The sequence below is a fragment of the Bufo bufo genome, chromosome 1 (genome assembly GCF_905171765.1).
Source record: "Bufo bufo chromosome 1, aBufBuf1.1, whole genome shotgun sequence".
Taxonomy (NCBI): domain Eukaryota; kingdom Metazoa; phylum Chordata; class Amphibia; order Anura; family Bufonidae; genus Bufo; species Bufo bufo.
Genome location: NC_053389.1, coordinates 195,649,052 through 195,665,485, shown reverse-complemented (window position 1 = coordinate 195,665,485; position 16,434 = coordinate 195,649,052). Strand labels below are relative to the sequence as shown.

The window sequence follows — 16,434 nt, the reverse complement described above, 5'->3', positions numbered from 1 at the left end:
TTATAAGGGAAAATAATAATGATCGGGTCTCCATCCCGATCGTCTCCTAGCAACCGTGCGTGAAAATCGCACCGCATCCGCACTTGCTTGCGGATGCTTGCGATTTTCACGCAACCCCATTCACTTCTATGGGGCCTGCGTTGCGTGAAAAACGCAGAATATAGAGCATGCTGCGATTTTCACGCAACGCACAAGTGATGCGTGAAAATCACCGCTCATGTGAACAGCTGCATAGAAATGAATGGGTCGGTATTCAGTGATGGTGCAATGCGTTTCTCCTCACGCATTGCATCCGCGCGGAATACTCGCTCGTGTGAAAGGGGCCTAAGGACGTTAATTCCTAGGACTACTGGAGGGTTGTTATCTTCCCCGACTTGTACAACAATGATACCTTGTTGGGGTAGTGTGATTCCTCCCACTTGAAGAGTTGGCTCCCAGTATCCATGCACTGGCACAGGTTTGTCGTTGCTGGCTATAATACTCAGCCAGGATTCTGGTGGCTGTGACAGCTGGTTTTGGTCCCAGTATTCCTCAAAGGTATTATGTTGGATAGTTGTGACTTGAGACCCGGTATCCAATAAAGCAACAAAGGGAACCCCATTGATTCGGAGAACCACTTCTGGACGGGAGCCTACATATCTGTGCATCCAGCTGGGATCTTCTGGACCTACTGCTCTACCTCCCGAGGGGCGGTCCTTGGCCTCAGGGGTCGACCTTTTAACTGCCAGCACATCATTTCTGTATGACCTGGCTTGTGATAGTATGTACAAATGGGTCGCTTTTGTTCGTTAAAGCAGTCAGTGGGGCATCTTTCAGCGTTTCTGGGATAAGTCTCTTTATAAATCAGGAGAGAAATGTTTCCTTGGTGACGGTGTCTCATCCTCCAGCAATAAGGTTTTGTCCCACTGTTCTAGTTTTTTGCATACTTTCTCCAGACTTTTGGTTAGGAAGTTAACTTGCTCTGTCAAGGCAGCGACTGCATCAGGAGAAGAGGCTTGGGCTTCCTGACTGACTATAGGGTGACATTTTGGAGATGTAGTTGGCTTATACACAGACATTTCAGCAAGTCTAGCAGGCTCTGGTTGTGGGCCTTTCCCCAAAATACTGATGGCTAGTTCTTTGAAGTCTAGTGCTGTGTAGCTAACACTTTTAACTGCAATTTTAAGGTTTCTGTCCTAACACCTTCAATGAATTGTTCTCTCAGCGTTTTATCTTGATCCTCTGCCTCACGGGGGTCTACCTGTATAACAGCTCTCAGGGCTTCCTGTAAGGATAATGCAAAGTATCTTATGCCTCGTTTCCACTGAGCGGATCGGTTCGGTACGGTTCGGTACGGTACGCTATTTTGGGTGTTTCCATTATGAAAGCGTGCCATAAAACCGAACCGTACCGCGCCATTCAGGGTCCTGCTTCTCATGTGGGTCCATAGAAAATGGAACGGTACGGTTAGGGCGGAGCTACTGGCGTCACACAGTACTTTCCACTGATTGGTGGTCAGAAAATATCAATGCTGACGTCAAAGCAAAGCGCCAAACAATCACCACGTCGCCTTATTAGTCCATATAAAGGAGAAGGATGCCAGCAAACAACAGCAGGGTCTGGTTATCTGAGGAACTATCTACGTTCTTAGCAATCATCGGCGATGGCGTTATTCAGAGTGAGCTTGATGGATCAGTGAGAAATGAAAAGGTCTATAAAGATATTTCGCAGCGGATGGCAGCCGAGGGATTTGAACGGACGTCGGGCCAGTGTAGGGCAAAGCTTAAAAAGCTTAAAGCACAATATAAAAAAATTAAGGACGCCAACAGCCGTAGTGGAAACTGTCCAACTGCTTGGAGGTGGTACGACGCCATGGACGCCATTTACGGTCATCGGCCAGCAAACCAAGGCAGGGAGGGAGGTCTGGACTCTGCAACTGTAATTCTCGAATCCATGGTAGACCCCTTTGGTAAGTTTTTTTTTTTTTAAAACTTCGCTTAGAATATCGCTCTGCTTACCATTTAAAATATAATATCTAACCATATGTTTATTTTCAGAAACAGTTGATGTACTCTCCACTGATGCATCAAACTTATCAGAAGATGGACCTTCAATGTCTTTCAGCAGCAACAGCATTTCCTCAAGCCAACCACAGAGTAGCCAACCACAGAGTAGCCAACTACAGAGTACTCCCAATGCACCAAGGCACAATGGTAAGACATGATGATAAAAAAGAAATTTTTAACTGTATTTTCTTAAACTAAAACAGCAGTGGGGCAGATGTGCAGGAGGTACAGTGTTGGAATAGATAAGAAGGGGGAGATCAGCTGTGGGGGAGATGTGCAGGAGGTATAGTGGTGGAAGAGATGAGAAGGGGGGGATTAGCAGGAGGTACAGTGGTGGAAGAGATAAGAAGGGGGGGATTAGCAGGAGGTATAGTGGTGGAAGAGATGAGAAGGGGGGGATTAGCAGGAGGTACAGTTGTGGAAGAGATGAGAAGGGGGGGATTAGCAGGAGGTACAGTGGTGGAAGAGATAAGAAGGGGGGGATTAGCAGGAGGTATAGTGGTGGAAGAGATGAGAAGGGGGGGATTAGCAGGAGGTACAGTTGTGGAAGAGATAAGAAGGGGGGGATTAGCAGGAGGTACAGTGGTGGAAGAGATGAGAAGGGGGGGATTAGCAGCAGGTACAGTGGTGGAAGAGATGAGAAGGGGGGGGGGATTAGCAGCAGGTACAGTGGTGGAAGAGATGAGAAGGGGGTTCAGCAGTGGGCAGATGAGCAGTGCTGTGTATTGGTGTAGCAGATGAGCAGGGGGAACAGAGGTGTGGCAGTGAATCAGTGTGGGGCAGATGAGAAAGGAGCTTACAGTATTGGTTTGGCAGATGTTACCAAAAGCAATATTTAGGTCTTTTGTATATTACAGGTGAAAGGAGAAGGTTACAGTTGGATCTGCGCACAGTCATGGAGGATATGCGGGCAGCAGAAGAAAGGCAGCTGGAAAGAATGGATAACCTTTCTGAGAGGCGGTTTCAAGCAGTACGTCAGGATGCACAGGAAGCTATGCGCCAGGAGGCAGAAATTGCCCGGCAGCAGATGGAGCAGTTGGCTACCTTCAACCGGGCCTTCCTCGGTGTCCTTGGTCAGCTTGTTCAAGTGATTGGAGCCAATCGTCAACCCAGGTCACCACCCAGACATTAGTGCCTTTCATGCAGCACAGGACCTGTACCCATGTTTACGTTTAAAAATATATAATTAGAGTGGGTTTTAAAGGTTAGATTTTTTTTTTTTTTTTTAATAGGCTCCTTTGAGCCATCAGCGATCACACAAGATTGGACACATTTGCTCCTTGCTGCACATGGCTTTCTTTGTGCTGCTGCTTTGATTCCCTTCTGCCTCCTTTGCGTTATCACCCCCCTTGGACGGTGGAGCCTGGATTTCAACAAAGGGCACCCCCGATCGCTTAATTTCTTCTCATTTTTGCATTGTAGATGTAATTGCGAATATACTTGGCATTTTTGGTTTACCTTTTCCTTTAATTTCCTTTTTAGATGTTTTTTTTCTTGGTCTGAATTTCTCACTTCCTGTTCCTTCTCAGTAAACCTGACAACATCATCTGAGCTGTGTTTAGTCAGTCAGCACAGCTTATTGAACAGCTTACTGAGGAGGAACAGGAAGTTAGAAATTCATACAAAGAAAACAAAAAAAAAACATTTATTGGAAGTGAAATTGAAGAAAAAAACAACAATGCAATAGCTTAGGGATATGCAATTAGTGGATATCCAACTGTTTCAGAACTACAATTCCCATGTGGCATAGCAAGACTCTGACAGTCACAAGCATGACACCCAGAGGCAAAAGCATGATGGGACTTGTAGTTCTGCAAAACAGCTGGATTTCCGCTAATTGCATATCCCTGCACTAGCTTAATAAAAAACAAACCTTTACAAGCTCTTTATTGTAAACAATGTTTCTACATTATCAAAATTTTGCCTTTACAAAATATGTAGGAAGAAGATTTTTTTTGTGGAATAAAAAACAAGAACGACTTCTCTGAGTATGTCTGATTTTATTTAGCATTTAGCAAAAAGTAATTAAAGATTTTAATTATTCACGGTAACAACGTTAACGTTAAGGTGCCTCATCAGAGCCTGACGTATTTCACTGCACTCTTCTTCCATATCCTGTGCTGCTATTACTGGTACTGGCTCTTCTGGAGATGTATTCCAATCCTGGTCAAAGTCTTCTCCATGACTTTCACAAAGATTGTGAAGAGCACAGCACGTTAGGACCATGGATTTGGTTAGTTGTATGTCACTGTCATTCCTCTTCATAAGACACCTCCATCTACCCTTAAGTCTTCCAAACGCATTTTCCACTACAACACGTGCCCTGGATGTTTTCTTGTTGTAGATTTGCTGCTCTGTTGTTAGGCGCCCATTGTCTGGAAATGGTTTCAGGAGCCAATTTTGTAAAGGATAGGCAGAGTCCCCAAGCACATAATAGCCAACATTCACCCCACAAATGTTCTTAGTGCTAACAGGGTACAGGCCTCCCTGGCCAACCCAATCCCAAAATGTTGACAATCGGAGAACCCGAGCATCATGCAAACTCCCAGGCTTTCCTACATTCACATTCCAGAATAGTCCCTTGCCATCCACTACTCCCTGGAGGATGATGGAATGCCAGCCTTTTCGGTTGAAGTAGTCAGTGTGGTATTCTTGTGGTGCTATTATTGGTATGTGTGAGCCATCAATAGCACCAACACACTGTGGAAGGCCCCACCTGTTCTCAAAGTACTCAGCCATGTCTTTGAGCTTTTCCCTGTTAGGAAAATGAACAATTTCAGGCGCTAGCAATGTGCACACAGACTTACAGAAGTCCTGCACACACCGGCACACTGATGATTTGCTGACACCAAAAAGATGACCTATACTCCTGTATTCACTGTTGGTAGCCAGCTTCCACAGTGCAATGGCAATTCTTTTCCTTACAGGCAAACAGGCTCTGAAGTTGGTGCTTTTCTTTTCCATCACTGGACGTAGCTTTGCACAAAGGAATGAGAAGGTTTCCTCTGACATCCTTAAATTCTGCACCCACTGTCTGTGGGTGAATCCTGGGACGGTCACATTCCACCACTCATTGGCACGAGGGAAAGCCCAAATCACTGGTCGGCGGCGCTGCTTTGCCAAAAGGAGAAGCATCTGTAAAAAATGCAGTGTGTCAGTGTGTATAGGTCAGTGTGTGTGTCAGTGTGTGTATAGGTCAGTGTGTGTGTGTCAGTGTGTGTGTGTAGGTCAGTGTGTGTGTAGGTCAGTGTGTGTTTCAGTGTGTCAGTGTATGTGTGTGTGTGTGTGTTTCAGGTAAGTCAGTCAGTTGTGCTTACCCTATAGCGCTGCCGTCTTTGTCTTAGCAGCACAAATGTATACTTCTCCTCCCGGCTACACATCCAAGCTAAAAGTTTTCTTCTCTTTTCGGCTGTGTTTCTCATTGCCGCTCGCAACCTTCTCTCATACAGTGCGGTATGAATTTTGCCTATTACGAACCAAAAGGCTAGCAGAGAAAAGACGAGCTGCTGAATGACCTCCATTGTTGTTGTTGTTGTTTGGCTGACGCTGAGTGACGCTGCATCACGTTTCTCGTCGCACTAGTGTGACATCATGAGAGGCATTTTTTCTAAAACCTGTATGGTCCCGGCGGTCCGATTTGCAGTGGAAACGCTCACCAGAATAGACCGGACCATTCAAACCCGTTCCATTCTAAACGACCCGAACCGATCCGCTCAGTGGAAACGAGGTATTAGTGACTCACCAGGCTGCTGTCTCTTGCTGAAGAATCTTATCTTGACCTCTGACACAGTCCTGGGTTCAAAAGTGGCGTAGAGTCGTGCAAATATCTGTCTCAGTGTTTTTCTCTGAGCTTGGCCAGAATTTCACTTCTCTGTGGGCAGCTCCTTCCAATTGTGCAATGAGGATTTCCATTTGCTCTTCTGCTGACACAGGGTACAATCTGAATATAGCCATCGTGGGAACCAGGGTGCTCCAAAGAAATAAGGCATTGTTAAAGGTATCGTGCTTGGTGCTGCAGTGGCTGGTGATGTACTAGGAGCAGCTGCTGCTACTGCAGGGGACCTGTTGAGGTCAGGCTGCACACGATCTCCTTGTTCAGACATGGCAGTGACAGGCCTTCAATATAATGCAGGTTAAATATAGTTTTACACACTTTTCGTGTTGCGTTGCCATGGGCAACCGCTCCTTTGTAGGTGTCTGGCCCTTTAAGAGACGTTGTGACAATTTAATACAGAGCAGTATGGTGCTCTAAGGAAGATTATATTCCCAAACAGTCCCGCTTAAGGTTACTTCTTCCCAGCGTCACTCACTAGTATATTTGTTCTGAGGGGAAGGGCTGTTGATCTCCCTATTTTTTCTGTTCACCCTCACGTAGTCTCGCGTCTCTTTTGCGTGCGTGCGCACGTCACACTCCCTTCTTATGCGCGGCCCTCCCCCTAGGTCAGTTTGCAAGGCAGGAGGGGCGACGCTGATTTGCAAGTATTAGCAGCAGCGATAGTATTGGCACAATTGTAATAAGTTATTTTACATAAGAGCATTGGCTTCTCTTTTCCCGCTCTATAGGGGGTGTAACTCAGTTTTCCCACCGCTAGCAGGGCATTTACACAAAGATGGCGCAGTAAATTAATCAAGAAGGCCTCCGGCGGCCATTTTAGGTTCAATGCAAAAGTCCATTCACTGCGATTTTTCCACTTTGAACACTGCGATTTGATTGTAGATGGCTTGTATCATACGTCCATGCAATTTTTAAGCAATTTAAACAGTTCTGCAGCCCAATAAAACGTTTCAAGTTTGCACTGTATTAAAGCACATTGGCAGTCTCTCAGACAAACAAGTGGGGCTTACTCTCATAAGGCAATGGCACACAGTTTTATTGCACGAATCCTGTTCGTGACGCCAATTCTTTTTGTAGCATACCAAAACACGTGAGGCTCACGGTGGGCCGATGGTGCAATAGTTCATGTACTCCCAGTTAGCAGATGCCTCCCTGGGCTGGCGTACAGTGGATGGGAAGATAGCACGAAATCCTCCGGGGCACTCTCGGTTGCAGGGAACACCAGTCAGATGGCAGTTGAGGTGCCCTTGATGGTAATTGGTGTTAGGTGCTTTTGTTCCCAGAATTTGCATAAGGAATCGTCCTCTATGACAATCAGTCTCTCTCTCACTCTCTCATTTCTCCAGGTAGGAGGGATGAACTATCTCTGTTGTACTGTACAATGCTGTACCTCTGTATCCTCTTCTAGGAATACTATACTCAGACAAATGTCCTTTTTGTCTTTAATTATGGTGGGTAGCTTGCAGCTTTGAATCTCTCCACCTGAAGCAAAGGAGTCTGGAGTCTGATAAATGACAGTTACCTTCCTTCATCAATATCCTCATCCCCTCTCTGGGTAGCCTGGAGATACTGTGATCTTTTCCCTTCTATGGGCTGGTACATGGAACTAAGTATGGAGTTTGGATAACTCTCCACAATGGCTGCTGAGGTTCAGCTTGTCCTCAGACATGACACACTGACCTTCTTCTTCCTGCACTGTGCACACACTGTGTGTAGGGCGGAGTTAGCCCTGGGAGGCATGTTAGAACCTCCCCCTCCCTATGCAACTTTATGAGAACAAATTTACGAGTACAGTTTACATGAAGCAGTGCGTTTCAGGACACTGCATATACTGTAGACATATACTCATACATATGTACAGAGTACAGTACATTACACGAGCATATATACATGTATTACTTACCTTCTCCCCTCCTCCCCCCTTCTGACTGCTGAACTAGATCACATTGCAGCCGAGGAGGAGGCTACTATGTGCCAGGACAGGAAAAGGAGCAGAGTGGGGGAAGGGGAGTACAGCACTCCACTATCTCCGGAATTCCCATAGAAATTAATAGAGCGGCCGCACACATGCCGAACGCTCCATTCATTTCAGGGGGCTGCTGGGGGTAACTGTTTTTGTGTGGGGGTCCCAGCAGTAGGACCCCCACCGATCTAATAGTTATCCCCTCTCCTGTGAATAGGGGATCATTTCTGAAAACCGGAATAACCCTTTGAGGTAGCAGTAAATCTTGCTGTTGCTGCTGATATTCGGAGCTCTCATCACCAGTGCCGCCCCATTAACTGGTTACAGGATTCGGTCTGAGGCTGGAGACATTGGGGCACATTTACTAACACTGGCTTATGACGCCGGTCTTAGTTTCCCCCTCTGCATTACTGTAAGATTTGTCCAATTTATGACGAGGCGCCTCTGTGGCAGTCCTTGTACCTTGTGTAAAAACTATGCCAGCCCCTAACATTTACAACTGGCATACTACAAGCGTAAATGTTAATACATTTGCTGGGGATAGAGTCCCACCCCTAATATAGTTGCAAGTCCCTTAGTAAATGTACCCCATTGACATGGTAAATTCGGGCCCTTGATGGGGTGAAGCGGTAGGGTGGCCACTGGCTTCACGCAATAAAGCCGGATATCACAGGCTGCGTCCACGGACCGCTAAACCACGCCCTGGCTCCGCTAAGGCACAGCAAAAGGAAAACAAAACTGGAATACTAGAAGTTCAGCCGAGGGCAGCCAGGGGTGCTTCTCTCACCCTCAGTCAGCCATGTCTGGGGGGGTGAGAGAAGCCTCAGTCAGTCAGTTTGTAGCTGCAGCTCACGCTCAGATAGCACAATGCTGCTGTCCGAGCGTGAGCTACTGAAAGGGTGGACATCCTTGTGTCCGTCCAGGCCCTGCACCAGGACGGAGGACAGGAAGCCAGAAAACCGGCCTAAAACCAGACGTCTGGCCCCCCTGGGAAGGGAAAAGCCTGCCTGAGCACAGCCTGCATCATAGAAGTAGTGAGAGGAGCTGGAAGGTGGCAGGGACTCTGGACGGGAGCTATTGTATTAATTGTAGTAAGGCGGCGGGGCCCCTTCCCTCGCAGGCCCCATAGCAGCTGCATGGTCTGCCTCCATTGGAGGTATGCCATTAGTCAGCATTGTGTAACGTTGTGTGTCCCAGTGGTTGGGAGAAGAACAATGACCTGGAATGACAGCAAGAGGTGCACAAAGTAATAGCGCGTAGTGATCCATTATGTACTGCAAGTGAAACTGGACGTCACATCCCAAGCCTAAGGCCTCTTGCACACAAATCTATTTTCATTCTGTTTCCGTTTCGTTTTTTTTGAGGACCGTATTCGGAGCCATTCCTTTCAATGGATCCGCAAAAAAACGGAAGGTACTCCGTGTGCATTCCATTTCCGTTCCGCAAAAAAATAGAATATGTCCTATTGTTGACCGCATTACGGACAAGGATAGTACTGTTCTATTAGGGGCCAGCTGTCGTGTTCCGCAAAATACGGAATGCACACGGATGTCATCCGTATTTTTTGCAGATCCGTTTTTTGTGGACCTGCAAAATACATACGGTCGTGTGAAAGAGGCAAACAATGTCTACACCAGGGGTACTCAAGTACTTTTTGTAAAGTTCCATATACCTGAGCCTGCTGAAGGTCCAAGCTGCAAAATAAAAAATATATATAAGTTGGGACAACACCATTCGTGTGTAGCGCTGCATTATTATTATTTTTTTTTACTATAATCCACACCTCCAAGCCCTTCTAATCTCCTTTCTGCCAACCAAAAAGTAAGAATGTCCTAACAATAAAGATGCCCCTTTAATGCCCCTCAGACAGTATGATATCCCTTTAGTGCTCCTCAGAGTGCGATACCCCTAAGTGCACCCTCACAGCAGGGTGATCCCTTGGTGCCCCCACACATTATGATGATCCTTAGTGCCCCTGACACATTGCATTGCCTCCTTAGTTCCTCCACACAGAGTATGAATACCCTAAGTGCCCCCTCACAGTAGTAATGCCCTCTCTGTGCCCCTTTCACAGTAGTAATGCCATTTTTGTGCCCCCTACACTGTAATGCCCATTGTGCCCCCTTCACAGTAATAATGCCCATTGTGTCCCCTTCACAGTAATAATGCCCATTGTGTCCCCTTCACAGTAATAATGCCCATTGTGTCCCCTTCACAGTAATAATGCCCATTGTGCCCCCTCCATAGTAGAAATCCCCATTGTGCCTCATTAATAGTAATGCCCTCTGTGCTAGTAACGCCCATTGATCCCCCTTCACAGTAATAATGCCCTCTGTGACATGTGCCCCCTCCAAAGTAGAAATGCCCATTGTGCCCCCTCCAGAGTAGAAATGCCCATTGTGCCCCCTCCAGAGTAGAAATGCCCATTGTGCCCCCTCCAGAGTAGAAATGCCCATTGTGCCCCCTCCAAAGTAGAAATGCCCATTGTGCCCCCTCCAGAGTAGAAATGCCCATTGTGCCCCCTCCAGAGTAGAAATGCCCATTGTGCCCCCTCCAGAGTAGAAATGCCCATTGTGCCCCCTCCAGAGTAGAAATGCCCATTGTGCCCTAAGAGTTAAAAAAACAACAAAAAACAAACACAGTAACTACTCACCTTGTCCGTTCCTGAAGCTCACAGTCCTCTCTCCCCTGCAGACACAGATCTCTCTGCAGCACTGTGTGGGCTGCGCTTATGCAGATTTCCGGGCTGCATGCTCCGCCAACAAAGGCCGGCAGCGTGATCTTTGCCTGCAGGCTGAATGGTGGAGCAGGGAGAAGTCTTCCTGCTTCATCATTCAGAGCGCCGCCGACCTGAAGGAGGGGAGGAGCGCGGGGAGCTGAGCGGTGAGTGACAGGACCCAGCTCCCTGCGCTCCAGCAATGAGCGCTTCCATCTGTATTGATGGAAGCGCTCAGTACTTCTGGACTCTGGCACCCCCTGAAAGCGGAACCTGGGGCGGACCGCCCTCCACTTAGCACTTTACTGCAGGGGTCCTTACAGCTTACAACCGTGGGCTGGATCTGGACCGCGGTCCACCAGTTGAGTACCCCTGGTCTACACAAACCACAAGGCGCTTGACAATTGGATAGGACACAGACATCCAGCTACATGATAACCAGAGATTGGTCTGCAGACCATGTGGACAACACCATGAAGAGACCTTCTCAAGGGAAAGTCACACCGGTCCAACTCCTGGGATTACGGTATGGGATGGCATAATGTATGGTAGCTAGACCCTTCTAGTCTCCATTTCAGCTATGCTAAGTCAACCTGCACACAATGCCGACTGTGCACGTTTTTTCTGTGCAGATTCTCATGTGAAAAACTAGGAGCATAATAGAGTACCAGCAAAGTGTATGTCACATAAAGTCCCATGTACACTTTGCTTTTTTCTTCTGTGCGGAAATTGACCTGCAGTGACTTTTCCCTCCGATTTCAGGGTTATGGAGTGTATATTCACATATATGCACACTACATATAAAAACACACAATGTCTGATGCCAGGCTATGCAGCTAATGGCTATGGTAAGCTGAGAACACCTATATACAGATCTCAGGTGTGTGTATGCAGTACATATATACATTATAACTCCCAACCGTCCCAGATCCGGCTGGACAGTCCTGGATTTTACTGGCTGTCCCGCGGTCCCGGAAGGGCTAAGGTATGTCTCGCTCTCAGCTGACTGTAATGGTGAAGCAGTAAATTCTCACCTGGTTCCTCTAATGATCACAGCTCAGATGCCGACACTCCCCAGCAGCAGCATGATGTACTGTCACACAACGCTGCTGGCTGTGCAGGAAGAATGGAGGAATCAGCCTCTGCTCTTCCTACACAGCAGTGCAATGTGTGACCACATCGTGCTGCTGCTGGGGAGCGCCAGCTTCTGAGCTGTGATCATCAGAGGAACCAGGTGAGTATTTACATTTTTTTTTTTTACTTTCTGTGAAGTAGGCACATGTGGGCATAACTACTCTGAGGCGACACACCTTGGCATATCTACTATGAAGGGAGTACGTATCTTGGAATAACTGAGGGGGCACATTCTGGCATGACTACTATGAAGGGGGCACATATCTGGCCATAACTACTGTGAGGGGGCACATATCTGGCCATAACTACTGTGAGGGGGCACATATCTGGCCATAACTACTGTGAGGGGGCACATATCTGGCCATAACTACTGTGAGGGGGCACATATCTGGCCATAACTACTGTGAGGGGGCACATATCTGGCCATAACTACTGTGAGGGGGCACATATCTGGCCATAACTACTGTGAGGGGGCACATATCTGGCCATAACTACTGTGAGGGGGCACATATCTGGCCATAACTACTGTGAGGGGGCACATATCTGGCCATAACTACTGTGAGGGGGCACATATCTGGCCATAACTACTGTGAGGGGGCACATATCTGGCCATAACTACTGTGAGGGGGCACATATCTGGCCATAACTACTGTGAGGGGGCACATATCTGGCCATAACTACTGTGAGGGGGCACATATCTGGCCATAACTACTGTGAGGCGGCACATATCTGGCCATAACTACTGTGAGGGGGCACATATCTGGCCATAACTACTGTGAGGGGGCACATATCTGGCCATAACTACTGTGAGGGGGCACATATCTGGCCATAACTACTGTGAGGGGGCACATATCTGGCATAATGACTTTGAAGGGGGCACATATCTGGTCATAACTACTGTGCAGGGGCACATATGGGCATTACTACTATGTGCTGGCACAAAGGGGGGGATAATTACTATGTGGGGACATTAAAGGGAACCGGTCATGTGGATATTTGATTATAATCTAACTAATTATATACAATCATTAACTACTAAAAAGTGCCTTAGATGTATTCACTTACTGGTGTGACAGATGGTTATCTCATAATATACACACAAAGATGCCACATGCCGCATGCTAATTAGCCGATTTGAGTCCAGCGTGATGTCATTGAGTCCAGCGTTTATTTAATTAACAGCTATAGCCACTCCCCTGCCCACCTGCTGCTGATTCCTATGGAAACAAACTGTCATTCAGCAGCAGGTGGGCGGGGAGAGTCAGGAGCTCATGAATATTCAGGACTCATCATTATCAGCTGGAGCTTTTCAATACAAGATGTTGGCAGATTGACTGGGTCAATTAAAGAAAGTGACCCAGCATTGTGCTAAGAGAATCAGTCACTTATTTATGTTGCCCTTAGTTAGGACACCATAAAACTGGTGACAGGTTCCCTTTAAGGGGACTGAGTGTGTATAGTTCTGCTTTGGGCAGAGTTAGAGGCATAGCCTAGTATAAAAAAAATAATTGCTGTGGCATGCTATGCACGCTGCACATGTTGTCATACACAGAGGGTTGTTTTATCCCTCCTTGATTAAGGCAGCAGGCTTCACCTGCGATCACCTCCGGCAAAAGGCAATACATGTAGTGGAAGAGTGTGGACTGGCAGATCCCACTACCAAACCTATCCCCCGGTCTACATGAAATCCAGGCCAGAACAACATCGAGACAAAACTGTCTCAGCAAACGACACTTTGCTGAAACCACTGCAGCTTTCTGGATTTCAGTTATCTCACCCAGCTGAGGTATCTGGGGGTGATATATACACACCTCCCAGCCCTTATACTGTACACATCACCACAGTAGAATATAATTATATACATACATACACACACACACACACACACACAGTGTATGATGCCAGGCTGTGGTAACAGCTGAGTATATGTACTCACATACACACACATAGGGCCAGATTTATCATTAGCTCAAGTCAAAATAATGGATTGAAAAAGTCGCAAATATTTGCGCAATCGCTAAAACTGCGCAAAATTTTGTATTGGTTCTGCTCTATGCTCACCAGTTTTCTGAAAGTGGCCGTGTTTTCTTATGTAAATTAATCTCTCGACAGATTTACTATTGTGACAATTTAAAAAGTCGCAAAAAATTGCGCAATTTCACTCCAGTGAGGACCATGCTTATCTTATGCGTCTTTTTTGTAAAGAAGTGCGACTTTTGTAAAGCCGCTTACTGAAGGATAAACTGCTACCGTCAAACCACATTTATCACAGTATTAGGCAACATGCACACGACAGTATGTGTTTTGTCTAGCTGGCCTAACCCAGGACTAAATATATGTCACCAGAGGGGGCAGACTAGTGACCAAAACCAAAGTGGGGATGGGTTTATTGTGGTATATGAACCTCTATCAGCCCCTATTAATCAGTAGTCCGGTCACTAACATTGGTCTATGCTCCCACATGTGACTATATAAAACGGCTACCTAATTGTGTCTCCTATAGACTATAAAGCTCTCCCCTCCATAGCTCACGGACAGCAGTCTATCTTTCGCTCGACGCTTTTCTCTGGTGACTATTACTTCCACAAATTCATCAGGAGCGCTTACAGACACACAAACAAACTGTGCAGGCACGCTCTGGTGCATAGCGTGCAGCACATAGCCTGCGGCACTGGGACGGCCGTAGCGCGGCCGCCCTCCACTGCCGCTGAAAAGGAGAACACCATGCCCCCTATGCCGGACGTCATCTCGCGGGAACCAATAGCATCGGGGTGCCGCTAACTACGGACACGCCCCTGTCCCGCCTCTATACAATATTCTCGGAGGCATAGAAGGTAGAAAATGTTAATGAAGTGACTAATAATAATAATAATAATAATAATAATAATAATAAAATGTATTTATATAGCGCCACAATATTCCGCAGCGCTTTACAAATTCATAGGGTTCATACACAAAACAAAAATAAAAATAACTGGATAATATGCAACTGAAACACTAGGAGTCAGGGCCCTGCTCGCAAGAGCTTACAATCTATGAGGAATTGGGGGTGACACATAAGGAAGTGGATTGTGATAAGTAGGATTCGAGCCATTATTGAACTGACAGGAGTGGTGCCGGCCGATCTGCTTCGGGTTTGGGACTACCAGAGGATCGAGTTTAGGCCAGAGGAGTTGGTGGGGGAGGTTTAGTCGGGGAATAGTCAGTTTAGGGAGCTTGATAAGCCTGCCTGAAAAGATGTGTTTTTAAGGCACGTTTGAAGGTGGAGAAGTTGTGGATTGACCAAATATTCCGGGGCAGACTATTCCAGAGAGTAGGTCAGCTCGAGAAAAGTCTTGAAGACGGGAGTGAGACGTACGAATTATGGAGGATGTTAATCTTAGGTCCTAACAGAACGGAGAGCACGAGTCGGGTGGTAGATGGAGATTAGGGAGGAGATGTATGGAGGTGCAGCACTGTGGAGAGCTTTGTGGGTGAGAAGTCTGAACTGTATTCTCTGGTGGATGGGCAACCAGTGAAGTGACTGGCACAGGCTAGTAGCTTCAGTGTAGCGGTTGGATGGATAGATGAGCCTGACTAATGGGTGGTTCTACTAACTACCAGGTATAGTAATACTCGCTGAAGACACTTAGCCAGGAGCCCTATTAAGGGATGTATATACATCAATAAAAAACACTCAAACTGGCATATGTGAATGGTTGCTAAGCAAGACAGGAGAGCAAAATAATGTCCATATGGCAATAATCACAGCCACATGGGCAAATAATACTACAGAAATCTTGAATGCGAATAGATCAGTGCCACGACAGAGAAAGTGTTTGGCTTTCCAAATGTGAGCCATATTCTATCATGACAGGTGACGCTGACCGTGTCACTGAATAAAGCTGGTATATGAAATGAAGTCATTCAGTCCACGCGGTTTCACCGTCTGTAACATGAACGTTCACTGAGCCTCTTTGCGAAGGAGGAGATTGTCCACATCTCCCCCGTCGCGCGGATGTTCTAACATGCTCCATTCCTTGAAATCTAATGCAGTCAGCAATGTCAGGATGTTGTTTCAGGATGTGCTGAGCAATTGGTGAATCAGCTTTATTCGAGATATCACATAAATGTTCACCGATGTGACGCCTAAATTCGCGCTTCGTCTTCCCTACATATTGCAATTTACAGATACATGTTGCTACATAGATCACCCCACATGTTCTGTAATTAATGAAGGACCGGATCTCATATCTCTTGCCCGTGGTCGTGCTCACCACCTCCTTCCGTCCTTCCCTTTCTTGATGACCTTACACGCCACGCATCCACTAAAATTAAAAGGTACCTGATGGTCTATTGGGCAACCACGTTTCCGATACTGAGGTAGAGAAGGAACTGTGAACCAATCTATCTCTCAGATTACCACCTCTGCGGAATGTTATGAGGGGGTAGTCTCCCACCAAGTGCCCCACTATCGGATCACACTGTAGGAGGCCCCAGTTATCCTTGAGAACCTTGCATACTTTCCTATGCACTAAATCAAATGTACCTATGATCCTCGCCTTAGGGTCATCACTAGTAGCCACTTTTGGATGCAGCAAACTCTCTCTGTCGCATCCAGAGGCATAATAGTTCTGCTGGGTAACCTCTTCGACTGAATCTAGTTCTTAGATCATTCGCCGCGGTCCTAAAATCAGCCCACTTATAGCAATCCCGCCTTGCCTGCAGATATTGTCCTTTGGGGATGCCACGCTTCAACGGG

General features: G+C 46.8%; 2 protein-coding genes across 2 annotated transcripts in view; both read right to left on the bottom strand.

The window, feature by feature from the left end:
• LOC121002623 (E3 SUMO-protein ligase ZBED1-like) overlaps positions 1–16,434 on the bottom strand; it is a 48,678-nt gene that overhangs the window by 29,951 nt on the left and 2,293 nt on the right. The window lies entirely within an intron of this gene.
• On the bottom strand, positions 4,080–5,652 carry LOC120999318 (protein ANTAGONIST OF LIKE HETEROCHROMATIN PROTEIN 1-like). Its single transcript, XM_040430222.1, has 2 exons — positions 5,363–5,652; positions 4,080–5,180 (listed from the first exon to the last, which is right to left on the bottom strand). Exons 1-2 carry the CDS (start codon positions 5,564–5,566, stop codon positions 4,080–4,082), a joined length of 1,305 nt encoding a protein of 434 aa, XP_040286156.1. The 5' UTR covers positions 5,567–5,652.